Source organism: Liolophura sinensis, chromosome 6, assembly GCF_032854445.1.
Source record: "Liolophura sinensis isolate JHLJ2023 chromosome 6, CUHK_Ljap_v2, whole genome shotgun sequence".
Classification (NCBI taxonomy): domain Eukaryota; kingdom Metazoa; phylum Mollusca; class Polyplacophora; order Chitonida; family Chitonidae; genus Liolophura; species Liolophura sinensis.
This window is the reverse complement of record NC_088300.1, coordinates 29,481,836-29,500,719: the sequence shown is the minus strand read 5'-3', so window position 1 is coordinate 29,500,719 and position 18,884 is coordinate 29,481,836. Positions and strand designations below refer to the sequence as shown.

The window sequence follows — 18,884 nt, the reverse complement described above, 5'->3', positions numbered from 1 at the left end:
ATACCAATGTTCATGCGTCAGTCCAATCATTTTGATTTATTTATTTGATTAATGTTTTACGCCATACTTGAGAATATTTCACTTATACAACGACAGCATTATGCCGGGAGGAAACCAGGGTGAGCCACAAAGGGAGGGGAAGCCAGCCTGGGCAGGACTAGAACTCTCAGCAGTCGCAGCGGTGAGAGGCTCCTGAGCTGTTTTGCCATGCTGATTCACTAAGCACCTCCGCCAGTGGAGAACCCACAATCATTTTGAAGAAATTTACAAAGAGAAGCGGAATTTCACATTAAGCAAACTGAACACCCATTTAATTCGCGTTTCTACAATACATATAGTACGTTTCTTAAAAGCTAGAACACAGCAACAGTGCTGTACACGTGTTTATATTCAAGATGTCCGACATTTCATACATGTTCATTTATTAGGGTCCACACTATCCTAGTTGGACACCTCTTGAAATTGTGCAGATTATTTATTATTCTTAGTCAGCTTGTAAAACTGCAATATGCTAGCCTTGAGTACAAGGCCCATAGTAAATGATGACTGGCAGTCTAGGGTTCAAATCCAGTACATTCCTTTCCATCTTTTCCCCTTTTCATTTTTACTATTCAGCATCCAACTTATGCAGAACGAACTGAGCCGATCCCTGGAATTGCTGTCCACACTGCGCAGCACTGCTATCTGAGAGCAATGTTTATTTTCTTTTCACTGGACTTTACATAAGCCCCAATAAACATTGTATATAGCTGCCTGGGATTCAATTCCAGAGAATCCCTGCCAATCTTTTTTCACCTTTCCCCCCCATCACCACAAATTTTACAGACATCAGGCTACCAGATACGGTAAAGTGTGGACCCCAGCAATGCTTTTGGATAACAGCTTTAATTAGATTTATTTTTATTGCCGTGTTTTAGAATCTTTATTTGTATGACAGCAGTCAGTTTTAAAGGAGGAAGAAATGAGGGTAAACCACAGACATACTTTTCCACACATAGCTTCACCCCGGCAGAGTAACATTATGGTACATGCCACAGAAGTGGGACAAAAGCAATCGCCAATGAACTGCATGCAAGACCACCTGAGCAATCTTACCAGGGTTTCTTGCCACAAATCCCCCAAGAACTGTGGGGGAATATCAAGAAGATATATTAAAAATAACTGAAAGATGAGTACTTTCAAGTAAAGAGTTTATAACAGATTTATTATCATGGGAAATGTTCATATTTGAATTTTAGAGGTGAAGACATGAAAATGGTGAACATTCAACAACATCTTACGGAGTGCCAGAAGTGTCTGACTACCACACTTCAGCCTCCTCACTGATAGAACACAGACAAAACAAACTTACACATACATGAGAGTTGGTGAAGACTTAATATGATAGAATATTTATTTTTTTTACACAAGGAACCTTGGAAAAAGTACAAAAGGGAAAAATTATTCACATCTTGAGAGTTAATCATGAATGGGCACACTTTGTAAGTCTAACTATATATTCGAAGATACAAGCAGCATCGAAAATCTGACTGGCATTGCCAACTGAACGAAACAGAGCAACTGTGACTTTACATCATTACTACATTAAGATTTCTCACTTTTTGCCCAGTAATACCTGAAAATATTTTGTGTGAGGAAAACTCTCTTCCCTTTCCATCAGTTTGACAGTAATTATATAACATGTACATGCAGTAGTTTTTCTTGCAGATTACTGTTACCGATATAGACATAGGTTTTCCATCTACACGAGAGTGGCTATGGACAGGCTAACCTTTACCTGAAGAACACTGATATGTATAGTTTTATGTTGTCATTATACATGTACGCCTAAACAAACAGCTCAGGCACTCTTACTGGAAGCTGTCAAAGACGCAGGCCTACTTTTCCCTCCCCTTCCAACAGCAGCAAGAATCCATAGACACTTAGCTTACACACAGAGTTGGTCAAGCCCAAGTCAGTGTCGATGTACTGAAAGCTGGTATCTAAAGTACTGTAACTTTTTTACATGAAAAGTTATAAATATGGGCCTGGAGCCAATTTCATGTAACTTTGCCAATCCACTATCTTATATCTTAATCACCTTGACCTGGGCAGACTGTCTGGATTGCAATGTCACAATGAGGTGAGGAGAACAGCTACATAATACTCTCATTACCAAAGTTTTTGCTGATTAATTTTGGGAAACTTGCTTCACAAAGCATTATGACATTTTAACCTAGAAACAGCACTTCATAAGAGCATTTCAAGACCACAAATTAATAAGAGTTGTAAAACGAGCTCCAGTTTATAATAAAATGTAGATAATCTCAAACCAAGCTCAAGATTTAATTTTGTAAGTAAATAGACTACATTGTACATGTATACTGAAATGCCTCTTTACTCTGAGCATTATATGGGTTGTCATACACATAGGGACGATATTAAGTCATCAGAAATAATGTTAGATATGGTTTGTTAAGCCTGCAGCTGCCAAGATTTAATTAAGCAACATTACAGGTTATAAAAGCTGGTCTGGAAAAAATCTATGACAGGGGGAAAAAACTAAATATCAAACTGAATCACAAAGATATAAAACTGTTATTTACAAAAGTACATCAGTAGATCACAGAGAAACTATAAAGTATCAACAAAATATTATGCTACTTAGCAAAAACAAGCGAGATAAAGATAGAAATGAAAACAACTTATCTTAAATTATAGATGACAGTGGTGTAATGAGGATATGTATGATATACCCAAAATGACCTAAAAATTTGACCACAAAAGAGCATTTTTTTTATTGAAGGATAAATGTCATGAGATATCACTTTAGGTGCTAAAATTTACATTTTCCCAGTAGGGTATCATCCTACCTTCTAAACACCTCTCAAAGCACCTTTCTAAAATCAACAGAATTTCCAAAACCTGAAAAAAATGAGCAACTCAGTCATGGATGAAATTTAAGGTCATTTTAGGCAGGTGGCCAGGATTTGGCCGTGAACTGATTTGCACGTTACACAATAGTTAAATATGTGTAGTACAGACTGTAATGCTTCGAAATCTATTACATGTACTTGGGACACCTTATATCTGTACTTATGTATTGGTAAGCAAACCAGCTTCCTGTTCTGCTCTGCTGTAAATTAAACATATAAATTAAATTCCGATACGAATTCTGGAAAACCTACAAAAGCCCTCGGCCTGCAGAAAGCGCACAGCTTAACAGCTGGTGTACTACTGTGTCAGTAATACATGTCCATGAAATGACTGTAGGTTTTATATTCACATGTATGCTTGAGGTATTGAAGTATACATGCATATGTAGCCTGCAGGCTTTCAGGAAGGTCAGGGTTTATCAGTCCGATCAAGTTAATCTTTTTTATGACTACATCCAAAGCACACCTCTGTCATCTACATGTACATCATCTATGTTCACTTATCTTGAATATTAAGTGTTTCTTGAAAAGCTCTAGCCTAGATGACATAAACACCAGATGGCCTACATCATAAACTTCATTTTGGCTACATATACACAGAATAATTATACGTGCTACAGAAACAAAGCTAAAAGATGCAAGCTTCAGGAATAGAACTGGTAGATTTCTACTAAAACAAAACAAATGTATAACATGCTTTTACTATGTATCACAAGTGGTCAGATGGGTATAAATGGCATGTGATCATGTGGGTGGACAGTTAATGGTGAGGGGATGACAAGCTGAAAATGCCCTTCAGAGATCACACAGAAGAAAGCATACTTGTGAAAAGTCTTCTCCAGAAATCATTTGCCCGAAAACTACCTGGCTTTCACGGACAGGTGCCCAGTTCATAATTCATCATCCGGCTTTTAAGTACTTATGCAAGAAAAAATGTGACCTGTTGCAAAGGCCAAGTTGACTACATTCACTACATTCCCCTCTCCCCCTAAAGATCAACAGAGGGGTTTCACGTGACGTCACCACTTTGGCACCACAATAGCCAGGTAGCCATACTGGAATCCTGTTAACATGGGCTGCTGTATCCATAGTACTCCAATATGGCTACCAGAAGTAGGTCATGCAACCTGTATACTAATCTGCCAGAAGCTGGTTTATATTGAACTCATAGAATGTAACTTCAGCTTTCACATCTTTTTTCCTCCGAATATAGACACATCCGCGAATACTTCAGTCAACAATGAGCAAATAGCCAAACACAAGGATCACAATAGCTTACAGCGCTTTCCTGTACGACCAGTTTCTTGTACCAAAGTGTGGTGCTATATAAACACAAAAGTGAAGCAGACTTCTTAACATATTCCTGGGAAGAGTACTGATGTGAGTGTTCATGTAATAAATACTGAAAATGGCTTAGCAACAATGCTTTCATCGGCTGGATGAGGTGCAAATAATAGCGCAAGCAAAGGGATATAATTAAAGTTGCAAAAGGCTTCACTCCATACCGGTTAGGCAATTTGTAAGTTAGCACATCATCCACATTAGGCCATATCAACTTCATATAACACAAAGATTAACCTGGCTTACATGAACTTAGCCATCTAAGGTGTGTATATATATATATATATATACATATATATATTCATACCTGAAGGAGACTAGAGAAAATGGACAACTGCAGGTATGCATTAATACAGGCCAAGGTGGAATTCTCATAGAAAATGACTACTTTCAGCATTCCATCAAGGATATATCTTATTAATGATCTGCTTTATAAGTTACACCCACACAGCTTCCTAGCTATCACAAACTATGTAACGGTTGCCATATGGCATAAGATATACTCTTGAATAGAAAAGGATTCTACAATGCTACACCTCCTAAATGTTATTATGCATAAGGTGACAATTATTTCAGTTTGGTCTGTTCATAATAAATGATCTAACTAGAACATCCTTTCTTTTGTGTTTTAGATTTGTCATGCCAAACTTTTGAATTCTAGCAGGCAACTGAAACAGTTTAGAAGAGGAAGAGCAAGCTAATGTACTGCTGAAACTTGGTGAATATTCAAGAGTCAATGATTCTTGTACCATCATTAATACCGTTTCAGCTTACAGACTCGTGTGCATAACAGATTAATAACATATCTTAAAATAGAGGAAAAAAAGGTTTAAAAGGGGATCAGAATGGAAAAAATATCGCTAAGTAAATAATAATGGCCTCTGGAATTAAAAACTTTCAAATATACAGAAGTAATACACAAACCATCGTATTACATACACATACATGGATTGGGATATTTGTTGTCTTGCAAAATAAATAATTAAACTCAAGCACACTTAACAAGCATAACCTGTAAATGTTACACAAGCAGTACAAGAAAAAAACAAAAGAAGAGAAAATGTCTCACCTAACAACCTGTCATTTACAGCTCCATACATCACAGTGTTCAGTGACAGTTTCAAGAAAAAAATCGACTATATATATATATCAATCCAACACAATCACTACAAGCCAGACACACTACGACATTATCAGATCTCAGCAAGGGGTTCCGTAAGCTTTTACTAACTGATAGAACTATACCAACCTTAATCACATGAACAGAAATATTAGTCTATGCGAGTTAAAGAATCTCTTTATGTGACCTTGAGAAAAGATTAAGTTCAAAATATTTTCTTTGGTACATAAAAGAAATCATCAAAAGCATCTGCCTATTGTCAACATAAATAAGAAAGTGATATCGCCTTGTTGCAGGAAGCATTCTCACACTTCCTGTGTTCAGCAAAAGTGTTTAAGTAACACAGAAAGAAAAATGGAAAAATACACAGTGCAAAATGCAGTAACAGCATAAAGTATTTTACAGTTATCATGGTTACAATAACTAATATATGTTTGATCAATGAAACTCTTATTTCAACAAAAGCACAATAAAGTATTTAATGCACAAGAGCACTTTAAATACAGGAACCCCTGTGTATCAAACAATGCATACAACCAACAGGGGCTGATTCCACCAAACCTTTACTGACTTAAGTCAAAATTTGAAGTATGATCTTTAAGCTTATTTTTGGGCTTTAGAAATTAAAATTTTATCCAGCTCAGCAGTGGTATCCTTAGGCAAAGGCATCCAAATTTCAACTTCCAATACCAAAAAGTAAGCATTGTAAAGAATTTTTAAATTTTGACTTAAGTCAGAAAAGGCTTTGTGGAATTGGCCCCAGGACCTGTACATGTACTGCACATCATTAAAGTTCAGTACTGTCAAGAGAAAGAAGTCAAAAACTTTGAATCTTTGAAGTTCAAATTGTTTCAGTGCATTTTTCCACGTTCCAAAAAACATGTGAAGAAAGTTTCTTAGTGGTACCAACCATTGGCCACATCGCTCTCGGTTGTAACTACACTATGAATAGCAACTTACCCCTAGCCGAGATATGAGGTTTGAGAAGAACAACAAAATAGTCAACAATATGCGAGGTCTGAGAAAACACAATAATTAAAAAAAAAATTTTAAGTGATACACCTGTTCCAATAATTACTGATAAAGAGATAGATCAGTCATAAAGCCATACAACATGCTACCAAAAAATAATATTGACACGTAACAGGACAAACTGTACTGCCTTGAGCATGTAGCTAATTTGTCCTTCCTGTGCATGAAATACACAAAGTTAATAATTACATTTAACTCGAGTAAGCTTCAAAACGGAGAATACAGATCTATGCTGAGCAATACTTTGTGAAATCTTGTAGTCTCTTGTTAAAGTTCGCATAGACAGGCCCTCTTGGCTCAATATCAATGAGTGAGTACCTTCTCAGCCAGCTACTTACTATATTTGTGGAGATATCTGCATGTGTGCAGCTCTATCATAGCCCAGGTTTATCTTAGCCAATGTGGACACCGTGGGCATCTGGGTCTTGTTGCTTTGTCCACCCCCAGCTACAGGGGAGTTGACAGAGAGTGTTCCTTTGTCCAGGCCAAAGCCAGAGTCAAGACCCCAAGGATTGGGAAACCATACTGAGCCTTTATATCAGATTGACCACGCTGAGCACCCAGACTGACATTGAACAACACAAACACACATATGGAACATACTCACAGTCCACAGAATAAACAACATGTCACTCTGTGCTTATACAATATCAGCAGGATTTTCCAGTTTATCATCTTCATTATCCATATAAGACAGTAGAGATTGAATCTCTGGTAAAATGTAGGTGCTTGGGGTTTCACAGCACATGTTTTGTGCAAGAATATAAACCACTCAATACTTAGAAGTTTGTTATAAATTGACACAGGAAAAGCTGATGTGCAACTATGTGAGAGACAATGTTAATGCTGTGTTGTGTGCGTGGGTGTGTCTGCGCTCGTTGACATGAGAGTTTTTATAGCAAAGAGTGGAGTTTAGGTCTGAATAGGATATCTCAAGCATAAAATCTGTCATCTTGTAAGGTAGAAAAAGGGAAAAACAGCAACACTGGTAGACAGTTATGTCCAGTCCAGCACTATACATCCACCACCATCTTTTTGTGCACGTCCATATTTCCAACCACCTGAAAGAGAAAAAGGGTCGCCATCTTAACATTGTTCATATTCACTTGTACGGATACTAGTTGCTGCATACTACAAATTTAAATGTCATACTAAACAAATTTCAGCTAGTTTGATTTCTTGAACATTTCTTTTTGACCATTAAATGATTTTTAATTGTTTACAGACACATCTTCCACTGCAACAAGAGGATTTGCTAAGAGCCTGTTTCACAAAGCCATCTTTAATATTCTTCACAAAAGAAAACATCTGAAATTATACTACTACAATACAGAATCAGCAGTCAAAATTTTTGTGATTTGATAAACAACATCGTCTTTCTGTTGAAAAACATGTAAATTACATTTGAAACAAAATACTGAAACATTAAATTAACAGGTGATGAAATTCCAACAACAAACATCCATGTTCAAAACCAGATCATGCCAGTGTATAGAACCAACAATATTCTAAACTTCCTTGCAAAATACTAGAGAAAAGTAATCGAGACAAGCTGATGTTTTGCTGATTACAAAAGACATGGATACAAAACATTGGCATACGATGCACACATACTCACCGCACAAAACTCTTCAAATGAAATTTTGCCATCTCCATCTGTATCAGCGTGAATAATTGTTTTGTCTACAATCTGTTGTAACTGAGTGTCTTTCAGATTGTTGCCAACCATCATTTTCAGAACTTGGAACAACTCCCCATTTGATATGTAGCCATCCTTATCCATGTCATAAATTTTGAAGGCAACTGTAAAAGCAAACAATTCAATAACACGTACTGACACAAAATGTATACAACATATGCCAACAACTATTCTATGACTGCAGATCCAAATGAACAACGGTAACAAAATATAGTTTCCAACCTGTGAAACAGGCGCTACTTGGGTAAGGGAGATTAACATAGATGTATTTATGTATTGTACACTAGAAACAACCATGCATCAAATACATGTACACACATTAATACGTATCTTGTGTACATATACCTCATGTTCATGCATAGAAATCTTGTAAATATAATATATATCTTAAAACTACATTATTTATCAAAGAAAAACAGACTATAAGTGCTGCTTCCTAATGTGTTAAGTCTGTAACCAAACTTTAACCTAGTGTAACATGTAGCAAATGTATGTAAAGTAAATACACCCACCAAAGTTTAACCACAAAAACAACAAAGGGCACAGAATATATTCATTAATTATTATGATGGTATTATTATTTATTTATTTATTTGATTGGTGTTTTACGCCATACTCAAGAATATTTCACTTATACGCCGGTGGCCAGCATTATGATGGGTGGAAACCGGGCAGAGCCCGGGAAACCCATGACCATCCGCAGGTTGCTGACAGACCTTCCCACGTACGGCCGGATAGGAAGCCAGCATGAGCTGGACTTGAAAACACAGCGACCGCATTGGTGAGAGGCTCCGGGGTTATTACGCTGCACTAGCGCGCTAACCAACTGAGCCAGGTATTGTTATTTACTGTGAGTATGTATATATATGAGTATAACATGAGTATGTATATATATATATATTGAGTGGGCACAAAAAAATGGGCTGTGCTTTGATGCCGCATCGCTCCATTATCCTTTGTTCAAACCCTTTCAAACTTTAGACATTCAAATGGCATGATTTTGTTAATATACTGACCAATTTTCAAGGTCATAGCTTGAGTAGTCTGTACACAGGGTTAAAACGAAAACAAAAACGCATGTTCCGGGGACCCACATTGCATCACCTGTAAGGTGTCATGAGTAGAGCGCGCGCTGCACCTGTGTGACAAGCGTCAATCAAGTGTCGTCTGGAAAAATTGTCTGGCTCTAGTGTCAGAGAAACCCTTCTGCCAGATAGGCTCAAGTTTTGCTGAATCAAGATGGTTTTCTCTGCGGCGGACAAGGAATTGATCACCTTTTCAAGTAATACAACGTAGAACATCATTTTGAAATGTCCGGAACACGTGTTTTTCACTTATTTTGATTTTGGGCCCATGAACAGAAATGTTAAAGGATGAAACTGAAATTTGGTTTGTGTATTTTGAGTGTTAAAGTACGGCCCATTTTTTTACACCCACTCGATATATATACATTTATTATCATACTGTACTGTACAAGTATAAATCTCTAAGTACTGGAGGAGGAGGAGGGAGGAGGGGGGAGGGGGGTGTAGGTGTCAAAGAGCCTGTAACTGCAGTAGATCCTGACATTACATGTTCTGACATACAGAAGTCAACTGGTGCAAGGCAAACCAGTCCCTGATTGCCTCCTGCACTGAGCAACGCCCTGAACAAACATGTCTGTATTTATACAAGGCTTAGGCAGAGCTTTACCATGTTTATATACCAGCCAGACCCCCACACATATCTGAACTGGACAACATGGATCCATGAATCTCACATCTACTGAACAAGGTTAATTTTGAATGGAAATAGGAGTATCATCCACAGCAAATGGGAAGGACTTGGGGTTGAGGTCCCTGCTGGGTTTGTGGGGTCACTCATTGGGAATCCAAACTTACATATCATAAACAGAAGTACTGTACTTCATCGTAAGCACTTTTCAGGTGACACATTTTGTTTGATTTGTCCACCTTTAATACTGGGCAACTTCTTTTTTTTTTGTGAAATTTGTTTAATTTCTTATCAGAAAAAGCTAAAGTACAGGTATCAAAAGTATAATTTTAAAGCATTTACATGCTTCTGTGAAGTGCATTTTCACATACCAAACTATAGGTGATACAGAGTATTTCAACTGGTACTCTAATAACGTTACATTACAGACCCTGATGCTATGGTTGACTGTACGACTGTTACAGCTACATGACCAGTATGTCAAGATAATGTTTTATGCATGCTCTGAAAGTCAATATTAAATCTACATGTAACAACAACACAGATTTCAGTAATATCGCTAGTTAATTCTTCACAGAAAGTGTATGACTAATCACTATACTTATTTGATACTCAAGAATATTTGATTTGCTTGTAGGACAAATGAAAATAGAAAAAATCTGGTTAAAGGGTGGAGGAAAACAGGCTAGATACCACAAGCTCGTGGGCTACAGCCTTACATGAACAAGACAGGGCTACTACATTACACTCTGAACCGCGAGAAATTGGACCCATGGGCTAGTCAAGACCAAATGCGTGTTACTTTAGTTACATTAAAAAATAGGTAAGACATTATTGTATATAAAATGTAGTCATACACTTCAGGGTATGTGTAAGGCAGGAGTGCAGTATATGGACAGAGTTTTCTATCATTTGAAATGAAACACTGGTGATACCCTAGTTCCTCAACCTTTTCAAATATGACAGCATTTTCAGTGCAATTTAACCACATTCATAATTGGATTTTGGAGACAAAACTACATTGGCTGCATTGGCCAATTTCAGGGCTTCACAAAATGTATAATATTATCAGTCTACACAGAATGGTGCCTTCAGAATATTTAACACCTTGCAAACATGCAAAAAGCTTGAAGAATTACAGCATATATATATGTTTTATACTTTTTTTTGGCAATGCCTGCAAGTAAACCCAACATGTATGTATTTAACTTATACATCTGCATAAAAGAGATTTTTCATAGAGTTGACCTAATGTTTCCACAGATGTAAGGTACCCCACCATACCACGATAGGTGCCTACTTGTGGGAGAAAATGACAGGATCACATTCAATCAACAGCACATACAAGAGTGCAATATCATTTTTTTTTTTTGTTCTTGGTACAGAGAATATTTTTCCTGATTTACAAAATACTGAAAGAATGTACGTGTACACCATATTCAGTTTTCCTTAAAAACTTCAATACACTCCAGAAGGGATAAGTGGTTATATGTACTAAATTGTCAGAGTATATTTGCACTAGAGGCTAGACCAGAGTTGATGAACAGCTGTTAATCTAATAACCTCAATACAATATACTTCTCTGTAATGAATAAATTAATAAAATTAACAAGCAGTTAAAACACTTAATCTGATCATATTCTAAGCAAACAGGCTAAAAAGCTTGGATTGAGAGTCTTGAATACCTACAAATGGTCAATATTAACAACAAATCACAAGAACCTCCCTATGCCTGATTAGTACAATACAGCTATTCATAACACACCTTCAACATTTGCCTTTCTTTTAACAATGTTGTTATCATGCCGCATCCATTTCATATTGCATGTTTCCATCAGCAACATTCATATTGAACTTCCCTTTAGCAACATGATGGGGTCGTCATGGGCTGATGTGGACTTTGTTTTGTTTGGTGGCACTCAAAAATACACAAGACCAGTCTGTATGCATTGAATAACCTGTATATATAACATAGTCTATATTTTAGTAACTTTGTCTTTCATAATTCATTTCTACTCACATCTGAGTTTTGATTCTTTGTCTCCTCGTACACTGAATTGTGATACACCTTCAATAAATTCTGGAAAAAAAGAAAATACATATACACATCTATAAAATTAAGAAACTTATTAAGATTGTTTTAATTTCAGATGACAAATAAAGCAACAACGTTAATGGAAACAACTATATTGTACAACCATGTAGCTGTAATCTTTTTCACATTAATACATCTAAATTATGTCAGTGATTTAACTGTAAACACTTAACTTGACAAACTATTATCAAGGTACAGGTATCAGATTTGCGCAGTACGTGTGCATACCTTTGAAATCTACTTCTCCATTACCATCTGTATCAAATATGTCTATAACACGCTGGACAAGTGGGTTCTGTTGTAACTCTGGTAATGACATAAACTCATCCACACTTAATGAGCCTGAATTGTCCAAGTCCAACTTTCGGAATCGCTTCCCAAGCCTCTTTATCTCATCAGCATCAACTGTCAAAATACAGCATAGTATTATAACATGCCCCACAACAGCATCAATAAAATGATTGCTGAATGATGTAAGTTAAATGCAAAAATATATCCAAAGAGACTTAACTCTCTGTGTACAGGTTAAGTGTTGAGGTACACATTTCATACATGATTAACTATAGAATAAGTGATAACCTTTCAGGATACTAAATTAAAAATGGTCAGATGTCAAATACAGGTATGATTTATTTTTACCATGTTGTTCATTGCTCTTTCCTTGGTAAACATAATTTAAATTTCAATTTTAAATCAACATACATGACGAGTTTCTGGCTCCAAACTCAAAATACTGTTCCCAAAAAGTTAAAAACAAGGTTATAACATTATATATACATATATAAATAAATAAAAACATCAATAGTACATGACTGTATTGCGGCTGTCTTGCTTTGTTGGAGGTCAAAGTCACATTTCAGACTGATCTTTCCATATACTAATTCTTTGTTTTCTCTTCAGCTGAAGGACTGGATCTTTAAAATTTTATTACCAACAATTATAACTTATAACTTATTATAATTAAGATGTGGAATGTATCTCCTCTACCACTAATTTCAATGGCTTCATTTTTTCAAATGGAAAAAAAATCCCCACATTCTTTCCTCTAGACTATAATAATCTATTGAACACAGTTTCATTGCAAAATAAGAGACTATAAATTCTTAAATTATAATAAACATGTCAGCAGGTGTCACTTTGGGTGTTCAATCAATGTTTGTTAACAAGGTGAAGTCCATAAAAGCTGTTTAAAAGCAGAACACTGCATACAGTGATCCAGAGCCCGACCAAAGGGTGATTTATATATGGCTTTAACCCACAAGCATGATTTAAAATGGATTAGTTACTTCATATTGGCTAGTCACTGCACCTGCATTATCTCTTACACTGCTCCATATGCTGTACATATAACAGCGGCTTTTCTGGAAAATGTTGGAAGAAGCTTCTCCTAGTCTGTGCTGAACTGTTCATTAATGTGTAAATGTAACTCAGCTTTTGTATAAAACTATTAGCTGCACTGTCATTTTTTTAGCCACTCTGTCGCAGAGTCATGGCAGTCAACCATGCGGACCTAATCTATGTGTTGCAGGGAAGACCTTTTATTTCATCAAAGCACTTTAGAAGGTTTACAAGACTGGTATATTTTGCTTAAAAAGGGCAGTTTTTTGTCAGTACTTAAAAGGGTAGCATGTGGGTTCTGGACTCAATCAATGAATATAAAACATTAAGTCCTGAAGATCAAGGCAAGGAATTCTGCTCTAAAGCATACATTATAAATTTCTAACATCTGAGTGCATTTCAACAACAACAGAACAATATTGCCTCTAACCAGTTAACAGCCAATAACATATCATTTGTGGTAAATATTACTGATGCATGAAGCAGTCCTGAAAATCAAGTGAAATATTTATCAGAATTCTTTTACGAGCAGAAACCTGGATACGTAAACTTCACCAAGGAATACTACAAATCTCTACTGTGAGATATGGATGTAGAAACTTGATAAAGGAAAGATGAAACACCTTAACGTGCATGTACATTAAACATGTATGAGCAGATTTTCCAGTGAGAAAGAAATAAATAACCAAAGTCTTCAAGCACTATACAATGAGTAAAAAGGTTAGTTCAGAGAAGACAGAAAGATATGTGTATCAAGTGTCATTACTTACATGTAGGTACAGGTAAACACTATCAATATTAAACAAATTTATCTTGATCTAGACTAAAACTAACATCTGCTACTAAGCATAGTAAATGTAAGCCAACCCTGAACCAAACTGCAACAAGGACATAACAAAATGACGTAGCAAAAAGAGCTATGCGAAAATGCTTAAACATATATACTTTCTAACATGATGCTATGGCTAGTGCACATCCAAAACCACAAGCAAATAAGCTACATGAGAACTGAAAGTAAACACCATGCACAATACATGAACATCTGACAAAATGAACAGAAACTGTAGTTTCACGAGTAGGCTTTGACGTCTCCAAGTCTCCCCACATGATAACATAAAGCTGGTGGATAAATGGGGGAAAAATTATGAAATACATGTACAAAACAACTCAAACAAAAACATGTACAGGATTTTGCTGATGAAAATGGGAAAATCTAGATAAAACCCTATGAAATGTGAATTACTTGTACTTACATGCGTAGTCCTGAACGGCTGTGGTTGACAGAGTATAGGAGTCATTTGTTAGACACTATATTACCTTATGGCAAAGACCAAATGTACAGAGGGTTGTACTGCTTTTATTTAGTTTTAAAATAACCTTTTGCTAGACATCCATGGAATCACATCGAAGAAGAATAAGAAGAACTGTTAAATAAGAGACCTAAAAGGGGAATGTAGACTTTCATTCAAATCTTTCCCGTTGAAGTTTATAGATGGTCAATTTTCTCAGAACTCTCGTATGCTGCAAGAAACCTAATGTATCACAGTACTACAAGAAGAATTTTAATATGCAAAATGCTTTAAACACTTTAAATCAAGTAATCTGGTGGCTAGTTGTATCAACTGAGACTTGTACATGTAACAGATTCAACCAATATAGCCTGCTTTGGAAACACATATGTATATATATATATATGTATATATATATATATATACCACATGTACATGATTGTATGTGACAAAAATGCACATACTAACACTTCTGACTAAATAACTATATATCAGTCAGGTTTTTAGAAGCACAGAAATGCTGAACAAAATATAGAAATTTAACAAAATATCAAAATAAGTCAATATGACTTTCAATATGACTTTTAATACAATAAATTAGTTTTTATTTTGTTTTCTGTATAAATCATATTAATTTAAATTACTTGAAGGTGAAATATAAGAGTCTTAATTTACTAAAGAAGATATTAATTGGCACTACAGATGTTAAACCAGACAGTGTGCGCATTTATTCACTGATCATATTTATAATTTGATGCTTAATCAAGTCAAAAATTTGACAGATGTTAGGATACCAAAGGGTTTTAAAAATACAAATTTAAACCTTTACCAACTGGGCATGAATTTTTATTCAAAGGAAAAATGTTGTACCTGGGTGTCTTAACAAACAACTGAATGTGAACGTTCTCTTTGATGCTGAAGTAGATGTCCTTAAAAATAAAAAGAGAAAAGTATCCTCTGGACGGAATATACATTTTTTCATAGTATGAGCTGTCTGACTGGTGCTTTTTAGGCCATACTACAGAATGAAGCAATATCAAAAGTAATACTGAGGGGAGGAAGAACGGAATGCAGCATTTTTACTTCAAGTGCTACTTAAAGCAACTGTATGCAAACTACACATGTATATGATCTCATTAATGCTGCATACAGTAACATGAATAAACAGACATGAGAATTTTTATGCCTGACTTTTTGTTTCCAGTAGTATTGTTTGTTTCACTGCTATTAATTTACTCAGTCCGGATGACACCCAACCAAGGGAAGTTACTCCTACAGCTAACAGCTGAAAGCAAGTCTACAGTGGATATGATTTGAATGGAGGGGTAAAGAGGGTAAAATAGATAAAACACCAAGCAGATTAACAGATAATAACAATATTCACCATTTTTAGTAATACTGAGGTCCTGGAAGCACTCATGGAAATACCATCATTTACATGTACGGGACATAAACATGGGGTCTTACAGAACAATACTGATATTGGGGAGTGAAGTCATACCAGGTGTGCAAACACTGACGTTCATGACACAGCACATTCTCTATACCCCGATACGTACTAATTCTGTTGTTTTACATACTGTATATAATAATGTGAAATTCTGAATGTGACTTTGTACCATTATGAGCTTGGCCAGTCACTAGCGATGAAAGTGTCACGTGATAACTGGCTGTCATGTCAAAAAGCCTATTAGCTCTCCATTGTCAGAGTGGTTCTTATAGTTGACAGACAGATACTGATGCAATAAAATGGATTTTGTGGTTAGTTTAAGTGTTAATCTGATGCATTTTGAACAACACATTTATGAGCAGGGAAATGAGAACAGCTACCTGTGTCACAATGTGTACATGTTCCCTAAATCTGAATGAAAACGTCTGTTATCAATCAGAAGGTCCTGCTATGTTCGTCGAATTCCCTGAAGTCGGTACAGTTAGCTAGGTCAAATGCTTACACCCATGCAAAACAAGGACGAGCAGGGTCGCTAAAACATGATGCTTGTGTCCACGAACATCGCCTTGACCGAGCACCAAACTAAACATGGCTCTTTGAACACAGAACAGAGCTGATACTCTTTGGCTGGGTATCTGGCTTTTTTGTTTGTATTTTCTCATTTTCACATTGTTTAATACCGATGGTACTGGAGAGCTCTTCGGTTTTGTGACGTCACTCTAGATAGCTATAACGTGACAAAATGGTCTCACAAAATGAGTTGCTAGGTACTGACGATTGTTTGCTATTTACTTTCTTGATAAGGGGTGTAAAATTTTTTAAATATTTTTATAACATTTCTGGAATACTACTTTATTAATTAATTCAGCTTTAGTGCCTGACTTTATGTTCACTTTAAAGAAAACAATATGTCGAAAGACAACTTTTCTCAGTCCATTTTTACAAAATTTACTAAATTTAATTTCAGCAACAGGAATTTCGAGTAGACTTAAATATTACCTGATGAAATGACTTGGTAATGGTAAGCCTTGTTAACATAGACTTTCCCAATCTATAGATGCCTCCATGTTTGTCAAAACATAAGCTTACAAATCCTTTAATGTTTACCATACATCTCGTTAAACCAACATGGGTGTGTGCACTGTGTAGTACAAATCATGTCACATGCCATTCACTTATTTGAAACAAATAACTTTTAAAATGAAACTCATAATTTGTAACCCCTTTTAAATTTCTGAATCTTAAAAGCAAACCATGTTAAATTATTTAGTGTACATTTATTAGTTTATACCAATTTATTTTATCAGACATCTACTAAATAAAATGTGGAACAAATAGAGATCATTATCCTTCAATCGTGCAAAGTTAATATGTAATATCCAATAATATAAAAATATAAAGATGCCACCAACATTTGCTCCCTCTTACAGCTCTCTCAAGGAGGGCAATTTTAATATGAGATTCTATTTAGATAGATGTGATGTCAAGCTAGGCCATGCCATTCATGCAGCCACCTACATCACTGCAAATGCACACCGCTAACAAATGCTATAATCGCTACATGGTATAGATCTATGTATGCCTAATCTATGTCCAAAAACAGTACAGTATCTACTTCTATCGGCACAGCTACATGCCCTCTAGATTATAACACTACTAAGATAGAGCATGATCCTTCTATACTTACAATTAGAGCAAAGCTCCATAGGAAGTGAGTTTTCATTCCCCTGAAATGCAAAATACAACACTGTTAATACTGGTATTTAATAATATAATAATCCTTTTAACAATAAAAGAAAGTTAGAAGACCCTGCAACATTTGTTTTTTCCTTATGTAATTTCATATGCTCAAGTTCTGCTTTGGAACTGTCCTGTTCGACAATTTCACAGATCAAGTGGGCTTTTTTATAGCAGTCCCTCTGACTAGCAGGCGTGTTGACTGTAATTCTTTGTTGTTGACTTAGTGCATCTGTGACAGAGACTCAGATCTGGCTTATTACAGAATACCTTACATACAAGTAGAACTTGAGCTAGCTCAGGAATTAACTGCATTCTAATGCCTATACAACACAGAAAAAAAATAACGGTGATAATATTGTAAGTGCTAGTAGTCCTTGCTGCAATGCCGACAAACATCCCGCCTAACCAAGTCATCTGTACCAGCAGCCTAAACATGTCAAGTCATGTTCAACATATAACATGTAAGAATTAATTACACGTACTGGTAATTACTGGTAATAGAGAATATTAATTATTGCAGTGTGCAAGTAGCTTTCTAGATAGGCAGCCCACAAGCTTTAATCTGACATCACTGAGTAATGCCATAACAACAAGCGCAAAGATAGAAGCATCATTTCAGATGAGAGCACCTCTAATGCTGCCAACATTTCAATGCTAGTAAGCAAAACATCACTGTCACCTTTCACAATATGCATCAACTAATAAATGTCAAAAATATGCCAAGTAAATTAATTTAACATAATTTCCACTCTCAACACTGACTTGTCGAAATGGAAAACACAGAGACGGAATAGATAAGTATTCACATTGTATCTGCAACGGGACCACTCGGTTCAATTTCTGGTTGCAAATTATGTGAAACATCCATCATCAGGATGCATGGACGTATCTGCAGGCTTTGCGCTGCATAATTTCAAGTGATCACACTACTGATTTTCGTAATTCATATAACCCATAATCTACAGGCAGCGACAAAATTCAGCTCTCCCACAGTTTATACATTTGCCTAACGGACCAATAAGAGAAAACACATATTTTTCTCTCATAAACCTACCATTTTTTCTATAAAATGCACGCACGAGAACCAAACGTCTACCGCAACTCTAATGACATCCGGGTGCTTTGGTCCTTAATATGGACAACTGCGCAGTG

At 35.9% G+C, this 18,884-nt stretch overlaps 1 protein-coding gene across 2 annotated transcripts; it reads right to left on the bottom strand.

Moving 5' to 3' along the window:
* Positions 1–1,183: 1,183 nt before the first annotated feature.
* On the bottom strand, positions 1,184–18,844 carry LOC135468942 (calcineurin subunit B type 1). Of its 2 annotated transcripts, XM_064747431.1 has the most exons (7): positions 18,787–18,844; positions 17,680–17,719; positions 14,507–14,524; positions 12,144–12,320; positions 11,841–11,900; positions 8,027–8,211; positions 1,184–7,469 (listed from the first exon to the last, which is right to left on the bottom strand). In XM_064747431.1, exons 1-7 carry the CDS (start codon positions 18,787–18,789, stop codon positions 7,422–7,424), a joined length of 531 nt encoding a protein of 176 aa, XP_064603501.1. In that variant the 5' UTR covers positions 18,790–18,844; the 3' UTR covers positions 1,184–7,421. The 2 variants fall into 2 exon arrangements, with proteins under 2 accessions (XP_064603501.1, XP_064603502.1); XM_064747432.1 differs by lacking the exon at positions 14,507–14,524 and having other exon boundaries at positions 18,787–18,837.
* Between the last annotated feature and the right edge of the window lie 40 nt (positions 18,845–18,884).